The sequence below is a fragment of the Phoenix dactylifera genome, chromosome 9 (assembly GCF_051530095.1).
Source record: "Phoenix dactylifera cultivar Ajwa chromosome 9, Ajwa_hap1_PhDact_Kaust_v1.1, whole genome shotgun sequence".
Lineage (NCBI taxonomy): Eukaryota > Viridiplantae > Streptophyta > Magnoliopsida > Arecales > Arecaceae > Phoenix > Phoenix dactylifera.
The window spans coordinates 32,250,749-32,267,972 of record NC_143198.1 but is presented as its reverse complement, the minus strand read 5'-3'; the positions used below and the strand labels follow the sequence as shown (position 1 = coordinate 32,267,972).

At 37.7% G+C, this 17,224-nt stretch overlaps 2 protein-coding genes and 1 long non-coding RNA gene across 3 annotated transcripts; 2 read left to right on the top strand and 1 right to left on the bottom strand.

Annotated features, from left to right (window-relative positions):
- Nucleotides 1-5,466: 5,466 nt before the first annotated feature.
- LOC103721503 (NDR1/HIN1-like protein 10) lies at nucleotides 5,467-6,474 on the top strand. The gene has a single exon (XM_008811753.6). It carries the CDS (start codon nucleotides 5,564-5,566, stop codon nucleotides 6,368-6,370), a length of 807 nt encoding a protein of 268 aa, XP_008809975.4. The 5' UTR covers nucleotides 5,467-5,563; the 3' UTR covers nucleotides 6,371-6,474.
- Nucleotides 6,475-9,378: 2,904 nt separating this feature from the next.
- Nucleotides 9,379-13,992, top strand: GLYR2 (glyoxylate reductase 2). The gene is made up of 12 exons (XM_008809726.6): nucleotides 9,379-9,653; nucleotides 9,897-9,978; nucleotides 10,842-10,907; nucleotides 11,228-11,303; nucleotides 11,383-11,438; nucleotides 12,297-12,381; nucleotides 12,512-12,572; nucleotides 12,835-12,887; nucleotides 13,002-13,072; nucleotides 13,166-13,238; nucleotides 13,345-13,449; nucleotides 13,540-13,992. Exons 1-12 carry the CDS (start codon nucleotides 9,437-9,439, stop codon nucleotides 13,705-13,707), a joined length of 1,113 nt encoding a protein of 370 aa, XP_008807948.5. The 5' UTR covers nucleotides 9,379-9,436; the 3' UTR covers nucleotides 13,708-13,992.
- A 2,827-nt stretch (nucleotides 13,993-16,819) lies between these two features.
- On the bottom strand, nucleotides 16,820-17,218 carry LOC148702579 (uncharacterized). The gene is made up of 2 exons (XR_015969115.1): nucleotides 17,124-17,218; nucleotides 16,820-17,043 (listed from the first exon to the last, which is right to left on the bottom strand). It is a non-coding gene; the product is annotated as an uncharacterized LOC148702579 (long non-coding RNA).
- Between the last annotated feature and the right edge of the window lie 6 nt (nucleotides 17,219-17,224).

The following is a 17,224-nucleotide window of genomic DNA, read 5'->3' as shown; positions in this document are numbered from 1 at the left end:
GTGACCGCCAATGCAAGCGATGCCGAAAGTTTGAATGAACTGGCCAACCAAGAGGCGTCTCTCTCCTTTATATTGGGATTTGCGAACAACATGATATTTACGCGTATGGCTACTAGATATGGTATACGCCCTAGCTGTGTATTGGATCAACATGAGCCTAAATGCGGCTGATTTGTAAATGATCTGATTGACTTACAAGTTAATTATATAATAGGAATTTGATATTATTAGTATTATCTAGAGATCACGTAACAACTTGCACCATTTCATAACATTTTTCTTTATTAGCATGATTCTATATCAATTTATATTATTTTTTTATTAGTATGATTTTGTTGCAGTAATTTTAAAAATCACATAATAACTCTATATTATTTTTTTGTATAAAATCTGTATACGAATATTATAACTCATAAAATATATCAAATACGTTGAAATAGAAACTTAAATTTTTTTTTACAAATATTCTAATAGATATATTTTTATGTAAAAATTGAGAGTATTTTATAGAAACAAATATTGTATTTTTCATGTTTTGCAGGATTGGTGCATTTTTTTTTAATTTTTGGAGGAATGGTCGTTTTATTTTTTTATCAAACTAAAGTGTGGCCCCCTATGTCATCCTACTTTAGCCGGTGTAGAGAGAGAAAAAGATGGGCGATGAAATGTAGGAACTAAGGACTTTCTCAACATCATGCATAGGATTGAGCAGTACTCAACCATGGTTAAACAAAATGGACTTCCAGTTAGGTCCAGCAAAAATAAAATTTATCAAAGGAGACATAAAAGTCACCCTTGGTTAAAATTGCAAAGAGATGACATTGACCTGGTCAAGCAGATCTTTTCGATAATGATGCGAAGCACTTCCTCATCAGCAAGACTCCAAACGAGAAGCGTCCCATGATAGAATGTTAGAAAACTAACACTTTGGATGATCCTGAGAATGCGACAGATTATTCTAACTTGTTTATCTTAATAATATGGACAACATGCAATGGTGCAACTAGCCTAGGGCCATATTTAAGGTGCTCAAATAGTACATTTCTATTGCAAACACCTCCATTCAAGATAGCAACGAAGGAAAGTATCTCATGTATCAAAAATTCTGACTCCACCTGCAACTAATAGAACACCATTAGGGCTTCTGATTATAAAACATGCTCCATCAAAAGTATCTCCCTCATGTATGCTACCATCAAAATTGATCTTGAGGAATATCTTCAATCTTTTTAAAATTATTCAGCATCCTATATATCATTTAGATAACTCGTAAGATCGACCTTGTTCCAAAAGAGATCGGATGGATGCAAATTACAGCCACATGCAACTAAGTGAGTGTTTGTTTTCCATAAATCTTCAGCCTATTTAGAACTCCATAGAGACACCACAACTAGGGGTGGCAATTAGGTTAGATCAAGGGAGATACGGGTCGGATCAAAAATTCATCAATCCGAACTCAGACTGTTTATTGAATAAGTCAAAAATTCAGATCTAAACCCAACTTATTTATTAAACAGGTAACCCCATCCGACTTGCATATTCCACTTAGTAAATAGGTCGAGTAAGGTTAAATGGGTTAAATAGATTAAGCAGATTTGTAACGGGTCAAATAAATTAAGCGGATTGAGTTAAACTGGACAGAAATAAATTAAGCAAGGTTTAAACAAGCTAAGCAAGTATTTACCGAATTAAATAGGTTACAAGACCCCACCCTAACCTGGATATTAATTTTAATGGGTTAAATGGGTCAGATATCTTAAACCCAATCCCAACCCAAATGTTAAACAGGTTAAATGAGCCGATCTATTTCTGACCAAACCTATTTAGCGCAAACTCAAAGCTGGTTATTACAAGTCGAACATTAATTAGGTTTACAAATCTGATCATATTTTTATGGGTCGGATTATATTTTGCGAGGCTTAACCACAACTCACTGGTCAATGGGGTCTCATGGCTCGAGCAATTTGCCCTTTGTGCAGTAGGGTTGGAGATTGTGCCCAGCTTATCAGCAACAAGGAAATCAAGCCTATTCCCCATAGTCCCTCTTCTTTTTTGTGCTAGTAAAAAAAAAAATGATGATCTTGTGGACTTCAGACGCGGGGGTCAACCTACTAGAAAAGGTAATGGTGCGCCATGATGGTCGAATTATAGGCTTTTAGAATCTAAGAGGGCAACAAGTGGGGCGAGTTCCAGGTCAACCAAGTATCAAGATGTCATTTTCTACAATAATTAGGGTTTGCATGGTTGATCAAGCAAGCTACTCGTGCAAGTAGATGTAACAAAAAAACCACAAGCTCCTGAGTATTTTTCTCTCTTTTTTTTTGCTCATGTTGATCAAACTTCTTGCCTGCCATGGGTATATCTTCTTGTGCTCAGTCGAAGATATAAAAAGGAGTGCAATGAAGGAAAAGAAATTAGTTGAGTAAGACACTTTCAGGAAGCTGCCTTAAAGATAGTGATTTATCTTCTTATAGGTGCAAAATGATTCCTAAAAATCCTATCCCTAGGATACAATATCCAACACAAAGATGATGTAAGATTGTAATTCTTAATCATCTTTAACCTAAAAAGATGAAATGCAAAAAGAAAGTTTGAGAAACGAAAAGTATAAAATAGAAAGTCGGAATAAAAAGCAAGTTATTTCTCGGCTTCTGAAGTTTCTTAGATTTATATGAGCCCAAAGATCGTACAAGTCAGAAGGGATGCAACTCTTCAAAGTCGGAACGTTGCATATGTTTCTTTTCAGAAAAAAATCCAACTCTATGGGATTGTTTTTAAACATCATAGAGGTTTCTTAATGGTTAATAACTATCAGGAAGTTTTAATTTTTTTAAAACAATTTAGATAGCACGCTTCTTATCAAAAGTGAATACTTAATGGAATTTTATCTCCTTAAAATTGTTATTATTTAAAAAAACATATAATATTGTACAATATATCCACAGTAAAGATGTGGCAAATAAAATATCGGACTGAAGAGACTCACCATATCAAAGAGACTCGCAAAATTTCTAAGTCAATGCATAACCTTCTGCATGTGGGATATCAAAGGAGCTCACACACCTAGCATGACTGTTGTATGGTGACGAACTACTCCACATCTTGTCGTTTATCACACATTGTTTTCTTCTTTTATGGAACACATCGGATCATGTGGAGGCTCAATGGCGATGGTTAATGTTTCGTAATTTGATTAATTTATATAAAGTTATGGATTATCGGAGTGCATAGTCACTATAGAATCTGGAATGGATGGAAACTTTTTCACTATTATGTTAGCACGTCTCTTAATTTTAGGAGACTGGTGTGGCCCACTTGATCAGTTTATCCCGTATCAAGATAAACCTCGTTTAAATGGTAATTAAATCCAATCAAATTAAGAGCTTATTAAGAGTTTATCTTATCGGTGGTTTACGTGATTGATAGAAACTATTAGAGATAAATCTTATAAATAAGGATACGAGTCCCTAACCTAGCATTATAAATAAGCCTGTGGCACTCAAGTCCTATATAGGTTAGAAGATTCGGGTCTCTTCTCGTGAGGTCTCCTCTCTCTTCTCTCTCTCTCTAGTGTGACATGTTTGTGCTTGAACAGCAATGGACGGAGGTTAGTAAAGTTATTTATTTATTTATTATTCTGCTACGCATAGTTTACCCTATATATTGCTCATGTGAGAGTCCCAATTGATATACAATAGCGTGATTCCACTCTTCTTAACCATGCAACCAATTGTTGTTTTCCAGTAAATAATATTAAGCCGATAAACCTTATTGACAAAGTTGATCCAAATTCTAGCTGCAAAACACTTGGTTTGCACGAAGGATGGACTAGGTTTGCAAACACAAGAGTCTAAGAGAAAAAGAGTAGAAAAGGGTGTTCATGTTCTGCTCTTTGTTTGTTTGATTGAAAGCTATTTTTTTTCATCATTCCATGAAATCCAAATAAAGCTACTTGAACCAACTCTCTAACAGGATTCAAGACAAATTTTGAAGAGGAAAAAAAATAATAACACAAGGCTTGCCTCTGTGCACGGAAACTTACAACCTCTTCAAAAAGAAAAAAGAAAAAAAAGCCTCATGTTGGCTGTTTATCTTGGATGGGACATAATGTCGATGACATCAAATTAAGCCCTTTCAGATATTGTTTTTTTAAAATACGATGGCAAATTACAATTAAGTCATCCAAGAGGCGCAATTAAAGTTTTAAGAGCTTGACAATATTTACTTGCCCATAGATTAATGTTTTACTCTTTATATTTCAATTTGTTTTTACCAGCCGAAACAAAGGCCATAAATGAGCTGGAAATCTTGGTACCAATGCAAGTGTAAACTTTTATATTCATGGATCCATTATTTTTTTCCTTGGGACCTGAGTTTATGAATTGGCATTGCATGAGAGATCACTTTTGAAGTCTTCCAATCATTAAGCTCATTATTTATTATTTGATTGGCTATTATTTTTCTATAAGTTAGATAGATATAATTCTAGTATGAGTACATTTAAAAAAAAAAAACAGAAGATAAAAAATGGTGTAAGAGAGGAAAAATAGTTTTATAGCTATCTCACGAAATAACGTCAGAGTGCCGAGCCACATAGATAGCAATCCAATCAGTAACTCTGTTCATTTTTCGATGCATATGAGTGATCTAAAAGGCAACGCAGTATCTCGCCAACCTACGAAGTCGCGCAACAATGGATGCTCCTTACTCGCCCTAGATAGGCCTGAATCTATCCATTCACCATATCAGTTTACCTTTAAGGTGAATATAATCCATTCCAAAAATAAACCTCGCGTAGGTGATATCCCGACTGACTAAATCATATATACTTAAATTGCTATATCTTAAACAAGTTAGAAATTATTATAAAATGAATCAATTAGTGATATATTTTGGTCGGATTAAAATTTTTCGTTAAAAAGAGAAAGAGAGGGAGACATAACACTCGAGCAAGCCCGACCGTGAATAATAAAATAAATAAATCAAATAATAAAAATTAAAACTAATCCCGTACCATGGAGTCCTATTTTGAGAAAATTCAATTAATCAAGAAATACTTATTTATAAATTATGAATCAAGCGATACCCACAATGGAACATGGATTTACACTGATGTTTTGAGCGGGGGGATGAAAGTGCCAGCTGGTACATCGGTGGACCGCGTGATTAATTAATTACAATCAATTATTCAAATCATGAAAAATATCAATCCAGAATTAGAAATGGAATCGCGCTAAGACTTTCCTTCCCAAATTCCCTGAGTCGAATCCGAATATGACAGGTAAAACTTAAATCTTCATCAAAGTGGCAAAGATCACCATCACAACCGTTGGATCCCAAACAAACAAATTAATCTTGGATTCCATAAAAAATTTCAGACCACTCCTCCACCAAGGCCGGGAACCACCGGTAGCTTTAAACCCCGATCAAAGTCTCAAAGACCGCAGCGTATCTTCAATTATTCTTCATTCTTCTCACTTTTCCACTCGTTATAAATAAGAGTCAGAGTAGTCTCCTTACCCCTCGCCGCCTTTCTTCACATCTTTTTCACCTCGCAAAAGGCATGGGCGACAGACCCTACCTCTCCGCAAACCCGAACGCTAGTAGTGCTCGGACCCTCACCGGCGTCGGCGCCACCGTTGGCGGTGGCGCAGGTGGCCCCCTACCCTTCCCGGCCAACAAGGCTCGGCGGTACGGCGACACGCACCCCGCCTACTGTAAACACCTCCCCCCTCCCGCGGGCCCCCGCCGGCGCCGGCACGGCCGCGGGTGCTGCTGCGCTTGCTGCCTCTGGCTGACCCTCCTCCTGATCTCCCTCGTCTTCCTCGCCGCCATCGCCGCCGGCGTATTCTACGTCATCGACAACCCCCAGCGCCTCAGCTTCTCCGTCCACTCCGTCCGCCTCTCCGCCCTCAATCTCACGTCCTCCGACCTCCTCACCTCGCAACTCGACATCGCCGTCTCCGCCCGAAACCCCAACCGGAATCTCGTCTTTCTCTACGACCACATCTCCATCTACGCCTACTCCGATGGGGTCGAGATCGGGAAAGGCTCGTTCCCGGCTTTCGTCCAGGGCACCGAGAACACCACCGTGCTCAATGCCACGGTCTCGAGCTCGGGACGGAGCCTCGATCCGGGCGAGGCGGCGGATCTGAGGAAGAGGAACAAATTCCCGCTGGAGATCGAGCTGGAGACGAAGGCCGGGGTCAAGATCGGGGGGTTCAAGTCGAAGCGAATCGGGCTTACGGTGTCGTGTGACGGTATCGAGGTCGGCGTCGCCAAGGGGAAGGCGGCAGCCACCGCCACTTCGCATGCGAACGCCCGGTGTCATGCGAAGCTTCGGATCAAGTTCTGGAAGTGGACGTTCTAGGTAAAATAGTTCAATCATCAATTAAAATAGTAAAAAGGAAAGAAAAAAAAAAAGAACCGCCTGGCCGGTTCGTTCATAGTTTTTGATACGTTTTCTTTTTGTTTATTATTTTTTTAGTTTGTGGATTATATTTCCTTTGATTTTCTCTGAAATTTTAGATAACTTGTTACTTGTTAGATATAAGCAATTCAAGCTCTCTTATTCTCTTTGATTAAATTATTATAATCAATTTCAGATCTCCATCTTACTTCCTTTATATTAAGTAGAGGGTAGAGTGTGGAGGGAACTTTGCACGGGGCGTTTTCATGGTGATGTGGCAGCGTCGGTGGAAGCACCGGACTCGATGCCTTCCACGCGTCGACGTTTTGACGCTTGCATGTCTAGCGCAAGTGCACGAATGACTATGGACTATAGAATCTATTCTATTAAAAAAATATATAAATTATTTTTTTTAACAATTATACATATATATATAGTTTGATAAATATTTTTTTAATCTCAAGAAATGCATGCGAAAAACAGAATAGAGGTGAAAAAATTTTATGTACGATTCGGAAGTCAAGTAAAGAGCATTATTAGTGAAAATTGAGGGATTCCATCGCTTCGTTTTAATACGTGATGGATGTTGAGTGAGAAAAATGAGGGTCTATATGCGGCCTTCTTCATGATGAGAAATTATTTTCTAGTTACAGTTGCTAATTTATATGAGCTCCATTCATCAAATGCATATCTTGGTACATCAATATATGAACGAGTAGTTATGATTTATGATATGCAGGGTCACATAGTGCATGCAGTGTCAATGTACTTTGTAATTTTGTTTACAGACTAACTCAAATTTTGCACCCAGGAAGAGGATTGTTTTTCTTTTTTTTTTCCCCAAAGAAATCATGCGTATAGAAAAGTTTCTTATTGAGGACAGGTGAATTCTCATCAAAGGATTATAAAAAAAAAAAAAACTGGTGAATGGATAATCTAGTAGACGTAGAGCAGTTGAAAAGATGTGCTGCTGTTTTCATTTTGGCAACGATAACAAGTCCCACAAAGCTAAAATATCAAAGCACGGTAATCTACTCCACACCAGCCTCACGTATGTCATCCTCCATAGCCAATTAAACTTCTGATTGAGACTAGACTAATGCCTTCTTAAGAGAAGCAATGCTCCAACATAGAACATCAGGATCATTTAGAAGATTACTGGGGAGAGCCAGGATCTTTGGTAAGTACTTTAACAAACAATCAATATCTAATGATCACCATACTTGGTAAAAGGAACACCCTTTTATCCAAAGTTGTGTTAATGTATCAATAATAGGCCGGTCACCTATATATAGACCACCTGAAACATCTGCTATCAATTCAGCACACTTAGGCGCAGTCTTCCAAGTTATTGAAGCAGTTTTAGGAGAGCTGCAAGCAAGCCAGCCTCCCTGGAACTTGTCTTTGGATCTTCTTTTAAACCGAATGGCGCCTATGTACGACCAACGGTTTGTGATGTAAAATGTTCATGCTTTGTCGTGTGCGACAAAGGTTACTAGTTGCAACCGGTTGATATGAACAGATTAATTTGGTAAATAAAATTATTATGGGTACTTGATTTCTAATTTTGCTGAAGCACTATACGCATTTTTAAATTTGAAGTGGATCAATAATAGATTTCAAGCTTGTCTGAACCGATCAGTATGAAGCGTACAGTATTTTATCGAATCAGTACCGGTATTCGGTATGAATAGTATACTGATACTCGGTATTTATTATATCGTACCAATACCAGAGATTTGGTATCAAGATGATAAATTTTGATTAGTTGCATGTTTGTTTGGACTGATCACTTTGGGTGAATTGAATTCTTCTCTCATCTGGTTTTGGTGAAAGCGGTTTCACCTGTCCTTCAAAGTTATTTGCCGGGTGTTACTATTTTACTCCTCAAGCTATTCGTATCGAGTTTGGGTAATCTTTTAATAATTTTTCTTCTATTCTAGTGACTTCATAAGATATTTTACGTGCATGGTGGAAGTCTCTAAAAAAATGCGATTACTGTGTGTTTATTGCGTACGACTCTGGTAGTACAGACAGTGCTGACTCCTCGCGGACATCGAGGACCACGTCGCACGTGGAATGATCCAGTGACCGTGGGAGTCAGTACGGGATTTGCGCTATTATGACACTCCCGGCTAAAGATTCCACGCGTGATTCGAAGCTGTGCGAGCGGTTGGGGAGATAAGTCCAAAACGTAATAAACAATTGAGTTCGTTAGGGTCCAAATTAAACTGTGTGGAACTTGATTTTGGGTGGATCCATCCTCCAACATCCAAAACCCAACCAAACCACATGTGCATTCATAATTATTACTGATAAATTAATCTTTCTATAATATATCTTTTATGATCCAGTATTTATAGTTGTTTTAGGATTTTTTTTAATTTATTTTTTAGTTTCATGGATGCCAGGTTATGAAAGTAATAAATAAACAATCAATATAACTTTCTAATATTTTAATTTTATTATCTTATTATATTTTTTTAAGTTTGTGTATCAGTAATTTGATGACATAGTCTGAGAAGTGGTAAAATAATTTGTTGTACATCCGATTTCTAATTAAAATCCAACCCAATACTTGATCCTTTTTTTGACTTTAACATCAGATAGGGTATAGAGTTTTGATTTAGTTTAGGTTTGGATTTTGATCTAATATATGGTTTAGGTTTTGGTTATGATACACCTAAGCCTAACCATTAATACCCCTAGCTAGCGAACTTTACACCATGTTGAAGCTATCAAATTAAAAACACATTATAAGCTAGAGGCGATTAATGATGGTTTTGTTGTTGGTGAAGGCTCATAAGATGTTTTAGAGGATGATGGGAATGGGATGGTAGTTTTCTCAATGAGCTAGCTAGTCATTGCAGCAATCATAGAACGAGTCATTAAGAGAGTAGTTAAAGGCCAAAAAAAAAAGAAGAGAAGGGATGTAAATGTAACGGAGCAAAGCTTAGGGTGGTTAATGCATATTTCCCGAGATGGTAGGGAGAAGAATCTTATCGCGTGGAGTAGCAACCAAGCCCAATGGCGAAGCTCTCACTGGACCGCTCCCGGCTCCCTTTCTCCTCCTACCTTGTCGTCTCGACCAAATCCAATCTTCGTCGTTCATCCATGGCAACACCCTCCAGCTTCTGCCCCCCAATCTCCATGTCCTCTCTGAGGCGCCCAACTCCTAACCCCAGTTCCCGCTCCACTTTTGCCACTGTCGTCTCTTCCCAACTCTCAAAAGAAGCGACCAAAGGTACCTTCTCAATCCCCCCATCCGTCTCTTAAATTCCACGTAAAAAAATCTTTTGATCCTTTCCTTCTAATTTGCAAGCCTTAATTTGCTTCAAAATGTCTTATCCTACATCCTTAGTCTGTGCCAAGGAAGTGGCATGACTCAAAAAGCAGCCATCTTTCTTCATAATCGAGTCTTAAAATCATGAATATCTTTTCAATATGTGTTTTTTTTCATTTACAAATTCTTGATTTTGATTTGCAGGTGTTGAATTTCAAGGTCGTGTTGGTTTTTTAGGTCTCGGAATCATGGGAACGCCCATGGCACTGAACCTTATAAAAGCTGGGTAATTATACTGCTACTACTATTATTGTTTTCGTCGTTGCTGTTATTATTATTTCTGTCTGACATGCTTTAAAGAACCTGGCTTGTGAATCTTGTTCTGTTTGGATGTTGAATTCATGGAATGCATCTCTTGATTCCAATTAATAGACATGTCATTTGTCCTCAAATTAAATTAAAAGAAGAAGTTTCTTTAAAATTTTTGGGCATATCAAATAAGATTTTCAAAGCATGATGGAGGTACCTTTTGAAAAAATGGTATTCGCTGCTGATTTTTGGTTGGCATTCTGCCGTGTTGTTAAATTGCAGAGTCTATTGTTTCACCCAAGATTTCATTATGTTATTAATGAAAATTTTGTATATTTCATGAAAGGGTAATAAGGTATTTGAGGAACACAAGGGTGCGTAAGCTGATGGCATTAGGCTGCCCAACTGTTTTATTCTATTTGTTGTTTTCGTGTCTTCTTTATCTTACTTCATCCTCTGGTCATCAGAGTGCTAAATTTGGAGAATGCTCTGTTTATAGGATATTATGATGAGGAGATGATACTTTCTTCTACTACTGTGCCTTTCATAGAATCCATAAGATTAATGCTACTGTATATTGGTTTATGATATCATACATGTTAAATATTCAGCTAAAGTGGTTTTTTGTGACACTTGATAACGTAATTTTATGGTCCTTGAAGGATTGAGCCCGTTTGAAAAACAATCATTGTTTCAGTTTTCAGTTTATATCTGTATCACTTGAGGCAATCAAGAATACCCATTACCTATCTTCAAGTGAATGGCTATATTCTGAAATCATATTTTTGCTGTATCTTGGATACTTCTTTTGAGGCTAACTTCTTGCCATCCCTTTTGTAGATGTGATATTACTGTCTGGAATAGAACAAAGAGCAAGTGTGATCACCTCGTCAACCTCGGTGCAAAGTATGTTATATTAATAACAAACAATATACAAGTTTAATGTTTACTTTTCTTTGGATTATTTTGTCTGCCCTTGTTATCTATGTATCAATTTTCTATGCCTTTGTTCTGCATACATATGAAAAGCGCTCCTCTTTATTATAACTGGAACATTCAAAATCCTAACATCTTGCTGGTTTTTTTCCTTGAAATTTTTGAGGCGATTATTCAATGTTAGACACATCTTATTGTAGTTGGAGCATACAAAAGTATTTTATCAGCTGATGTTTTCTTTTAGATTTTAAACAGAACTACTCGAAGAGATTCACATGCTTCACTTGCAGGTATGAATCGTCGCCAGCAGAAGTTGCATCATCTTGCAATGTGACATTTGCGGTGCTTGCTGACCCTGAAAGTGCGGTATGTATACCATGGTTTGATTTGTTCAGTTATGCAATCATATTTCCTGTAATGTCATAGCTGATGCTTCCATGCATAGATTGACGTTGCATGTGGGACAAATGGAGCTGCTAAAGGAATGGGTCCAGGAAAAGGGTATGCTTACCTTTCTTTCTCTGATAAATTTGAAATCAGCATTTAGAAGCAGTAGTTCTTTTTGCTATTATCATTTTTTTTAAAATATGATATGGTTCAATCTTAAGCAGGATACTATTATTTCCTTTTGTGATCTCGATCAGGTCTGTTTTAGGTCTGGTCACCATCATGATCCATTTGTGTTCTAACTGATTATCGTCTTATAGTTGCAAATTGCCCTTTTTTGTGGAACTATTCCGATTATGAAGATATGTAGAGAAGTAGAGTTCCTACAAAAGAACAACCAGTCTGCAACTTGCAATATCATGTTTGAAAGTACGTACACCCTCTGGCATGATGCATGCTGCTTGCAATTATTCGTAAGGACCTTCACATTAAGACTAGAAGAGAAATATACACCCTCTGGCATGCTGCATTCTGCTTGCAACTTGAGTATGGAGCTTAAAAATTAATACTAGGAGGGAACAGGTCAAATAAATATTGGGAAAGTTCTTTTAGAGCCTTGTAGAAACTTATCAGACCATTGCAGCCTAGAGTACATTAGCATGAGCTACTTTTTCTTCCATCTATAACATTGTCTTCAACATGACATTTCTTCTGATTTAATGGTGGTGCTCGCTGTCTGTTGGCTTGCTCAAGCTGGAGTACGTAGCTGCGGTATTACTTTGCTAATTGTAATATTAAATTATGTTTCAGTTATTTGCTTCTCTATCGGAAGATTTTACTGGTACATGCATTCTACGTTGACAAGTCATGCATGTTGTTTCTGCAATAATGAGTAATATGTTGAAGTACATAAATTGAATTATGTATATTATATATATGTGATCTCGCCTCACTTTGTATAGATAATCACAGATATGTTGATGTATCGACTGTAGATGGTGCCACTTCTAAAATGATAAACAAACATATTAAAGATGCAGGGGCGCTTTTTATAGAGGTCAGATATTTTGGGTTTTATTTTCTTTTTGGGAACTATTGCTTGCAATGTATTCTCGGTGTCCCATGTCATTGTACTTGTGTATCAGTGTACTTCAATTATATAGCAAACTGCAGTGCTTTTTTAATAGGCTCCAGTTTCAGGCTCCAAAAAGCCTGCAGAAGATGGGCAGCTGATTTTTCTTGCTGCAGGTAACTTTAGTTTTCAGATGTTAACAATCAGTTGAATATATCTGAATTTGTTGGTCAGTTATTCTGAATTTTGATTGGCATTTAAAGTAACTTTAGTTTTCCCAGTTTTCTTATCCGGTTCTGATGTTATGTGTCTTACAGTTTTAATCTGGTTCCTGTTGCTTTGTTAATAAGATGCACTTTTCTTGTTACTTCTAGTTGGATTTAACTTGTTACAGGGTGAATTCCGTGGTGGGCCTATAATACAGTTGCTAATCTGCAGGTGATGCATCTTTGTATGAAACGGTGGCACCACTCTTAGATGTCATGGGGAAGGTTGATTCCTCTCATCTGCTCCTAAATGTTATTTAAGAGGATGCCTCACTTTGTGCTTATATGCATGGAGATCCCTTTTCTACCCAATGTGATATTTTTCAATGTAATCTGCAGTCAAGATTCTATCTTGGGGAGGTTGGAAATGGTGCAGCTATGAAACTTGTTGTCAACATGATCATGGGAAGGTCGTGATTACTTCTATCTGGTCATGTACACCTCTTAATTGAACTGCTCCAAATACGGTTTGTATTCATTTTACTGTTTCTCTACTCTTGCAGCATGATGGCTTCCTTTTCGGAAGGTTTACTTCTCAGCGAGAAAGTTGGACTGGACCCCAATGTTCTTGTTGAGGTAGTTTGAAATTGAGTACAGAAAACTGCCGCCCCATTTTTCGATGGTTTTCCCAATTCATTACCTGGTGGGATTTTGTGTAAAGTTCATATATTGTATATTGCAGGTGGTATCACAGGGTGCTATTAGTGCACCCATGTATTCAGTCAAAGGACCTTCAATGGTTAATGCCTCCTATCCAACTGCATTTCCTTTGAAGCATCAACAGAAGGTTTGTAATCTTTCTGGATGCCTGCAAATGAGGGAAGCATGAAGAGGACACAATCCTCTATGCGATCTGAAAGTATTCTTTTTATGGCAGGATCTAAGGCTTGCTTTGGGCTTAGCTGAATCAGTTTCTCAACCAATCCCAATTGCAGCAGCTGCTAATGAGTTGTATAAAGCAGCCAAGTTTCTTGGCCTTGGTGATCAGGACTTCTCGGCAGTTATTGAGGCATTGAGAGGGAAATTGCAACGTCCAGAACACTGAGAAAATTACAGCATTATTTGAACTGAATTCTTGATATTGCTGGCTTATTCTGATGGTATTTGGATAACTCTGTGGCAAGGAAGTTTTTGCCTGGGATTCCTCAAGATTTGCCTTCTGGTTTCTTGTTCCCTTACAAGTTATAACTTACATTGTTTTCTAAAATCGTGTCTTCACTAAGGTAATATTGTTTCACTTCTTAAAGCTACAACTCGATGATGTTTAACTTCCGTCAGTTTTAATCTGATACTTCAGCCCCTTTAATGCGAAGATCTACATTCCACCAAATCTAAATTCTCTAGTGTTATTGATATTTTTCTCATCAACTTTACATTATCAGATATATATTGATTAGGAAGCAAGTGATACTGTTAATGTAATAAAATTTAAGTGCTCCTCCACAACAGGTCGAGACATGACCAAGAGTTCTGCATGCAAACACTAATTTCAGTTGTTGAATGCAACCATATTATCAAGCTTTGACAGCGAAGCTCTCGGCATAACAAGAGCAGTAAATCATTCCTTTTTAAACAGTATTTCAAGGGTTTTCATTATCTGTGAGGACATCATCTTGAAGGGGAGGTTGCCTGGTTTTAAGCAAATCAGTTTGTCATGTCAAGGGAATTGATCTATGTATGCCTAACTAAAACGCCTTCCTTCTACTTGGTTGAATTAACCTGATGGCCTTGCTGCTCGAAAACATTCCCTCTCTTCGTCAATGGCACGAGCCTTGCATCATATCATACATAAATACTGGTGGTAGGAAGTTGACAATACATACATATTATGTATGTATGTATGTATGTATAGATGCATCACATCTTCATCATTCAATTTAGATTTGACCAAATCTGAATGGAGATCTACTCAAGTATAGTCTAATTTTATATACATATATAATTTACCTGATGAGCTATGGGTACCGTAAGATAGCGAACAATTTCAAACCTAATGTAAAGTGGATGCTCGAGAGCGGAAGCGAGAGTCGCTAGAGCGTCTACAAGCATGTTTCCTTTTTATGGAGTGTTGATGGGCGACCAATGTATGTGTGTTATTGGTGTGGAAGCAGCTCTAGGTTGATTATCTTGCACTTGTCGAGAACTTGCTAGTGGATGAGCTCGAAATCTTTTATCATCTTAAGATGTCGACTTTTAGGGCTAATACCATCCTAAAGTCCACGATAGGAGCCTCATACTCTTTGGCCATTAGGGTTCAAAAAGTCGAGCTAGAGCATGGGTGATGGGAGACCCCTTGTGACATGAGGAGAATGCCAATACCACTCCTTGGCTTTGTTTAGGACTCCATCGAAATACAGGACTCAAATTCGGAGATGGTTGCCTCCTTTCAAGAACATAATCTACTTGTCCGGAAACTACTTGCTAATCACCTCTATGTCTAAGAGTGAGAATCCTGCAAGATGGTCATCAATTGCTTGCCCCTTGATCACCTTCTATGTAAACCGGATGTCAAATTTTGCTATCACCATTGCCACCTGGCAACCTTGCCAAATAGAAGCAGCTTGTTAAAAAACATACTTGATGGAGTCCATCTACGATACCAAGTTATCCGGACATGCCAGGAAGTAGTGCCTAAGTTTTTGAGAGACCTGGACTATGACCAAGCGAGTCTTTTCCATCCCCCTGTACTTTTTAACAGACTTTTGCTTAGAGACTGCCATTCAATTACACCAAGAACGCTACCAAAGAATCTCAAGTAGCAGCAATGTATAAGATTAATAGTCAATTATGAAATGAGGTGGTGCACATTTTTCTATGCGCTGAGAGATAAATCAATCTCAAAGATCGTTAATACTTTGTGGAAGATAAAAAATTTTGAAAATCGCACTACTGGCATGGCACCGAACAGCAATCTGCGAACGCATCGCAGCGCGATTCCATGAGTCCTCTGTGCTGCTGGGGAGCAACGGAGCTCGGTCAGAGATCTGAGCTCAACTTGATTTAAAATATTTTAATTTAAAGTTTAATTCAAAATTAATTAGATCTTAATGTTTAAATTTAAAATTAATTTAATTTAATTTAAATATCAACCAAATGAGCTCAAATTCAAATCTTACTTACAAATAAAAATATAGTTAAAACAAAATATAATATAATTTAATATTTTAAAATATTTAATTAATAATATATTGTGTGTGTGTGTGTGTGTGTGTGTGTGTGTGTGTGTGTGTGTGATGAAGCTTACGAGTTTTTGAGCCATATTTTGATATTTGAGCCCGACTTGAAAACTGGTCGAACTTTTTCAGGCCATCCAAAAAAAAAAAAATCTCATTGAAATGGGCAAAAGAGTTAGAATTGACCGGAGACAAAAACAATGAAGACGCTAGGAGAAGCTTTGAGAGAGAGACGGCAATATAAGAGCTTTTTCTGTGCCCCCACCAGCTTCAGAAGTTCCGAAAGAAATAATACGAGGAAACCTGATCTCAAGTCTAGCTATTGTCATCATAATTAGCGGAATTGGATGCTCAAGATTTTGAAAGCAGCGACTGACATGCACTACAAGAGAAGTTAATAAAAATTAACATATAAGCGAGAATTTGGATCTTATTATTTTTTGAAAAACAATTTGGGTAAATGTTTCGTCATGTCAACTACTTGCTTTGCGCGATCAGAGTGATTGATGGTAGTGGGGAAGATTGAGAATAACTTTTTCTTTCTTTTTTTTTGTTGAACTTTCCCCCGAAGGCTCGAAGTTGTGTAGTTCTTAGAAACACAGGTGAAGGCCTATCCACTCTCCGTCGGACATCTCGAAGCAAGTCCAAACTCCCCTAGGTCCCAGTCTGAAGTCTGAATATTGTTAGAAAAGAGTCTGTTCGGAAGGATAGAAGGAAAGGGAGTAATGATGAAAGATAGAAGATGGTGCCGTGTACGAGCATTCCATCCTTATTGGAGATAGCTGCCATTTGGTTGGAGAAAGTCTCATTCTCTTAATCCTCTAAAACTCAATTCCAGCTTTACTTTCGATATTCAAATTCCATTCCATCAGGTTTACTTAGAAAATTAATTTTTTCAAAAATATCTTTCTGCTTAATTAATTTTCTAAAAATACTACAATCTGTTATTTCCATTCCGTATCTAATTACAAACCAAATATATCAGAAACTATAATCATTCAGATTCCGATTTCTATTCTAGCAAACCCAACACACCCTAAACATCTGTTGATTTTCACAAATGACTACCTGCTGGGTGATCATATTCTGTGGATTAGACAGTCCGGTCTAAAGGCTGAACCGGAAAGGACCCCAATGACAACCTTCTTCTCACCTTTAATCCGCCTTATCCTTCTCTTGAGTACCGTGATCTTTCCACCTCGATGGAGCTAAAAGGATCGACCCTTAATGCCAGTCAACATGGAACAAAAAGGAGTAACGATAACACCGCGGCTTTCACTGCACTTACCCCAAGGTAGAAGCCAAGAATTCCGATAGAAACAGGCTTTCAACGGTCCCAATTTAAGAGGGTGTCTCCTGCTGCCAACTTCCCCTTGCTTTAAGAAAAGA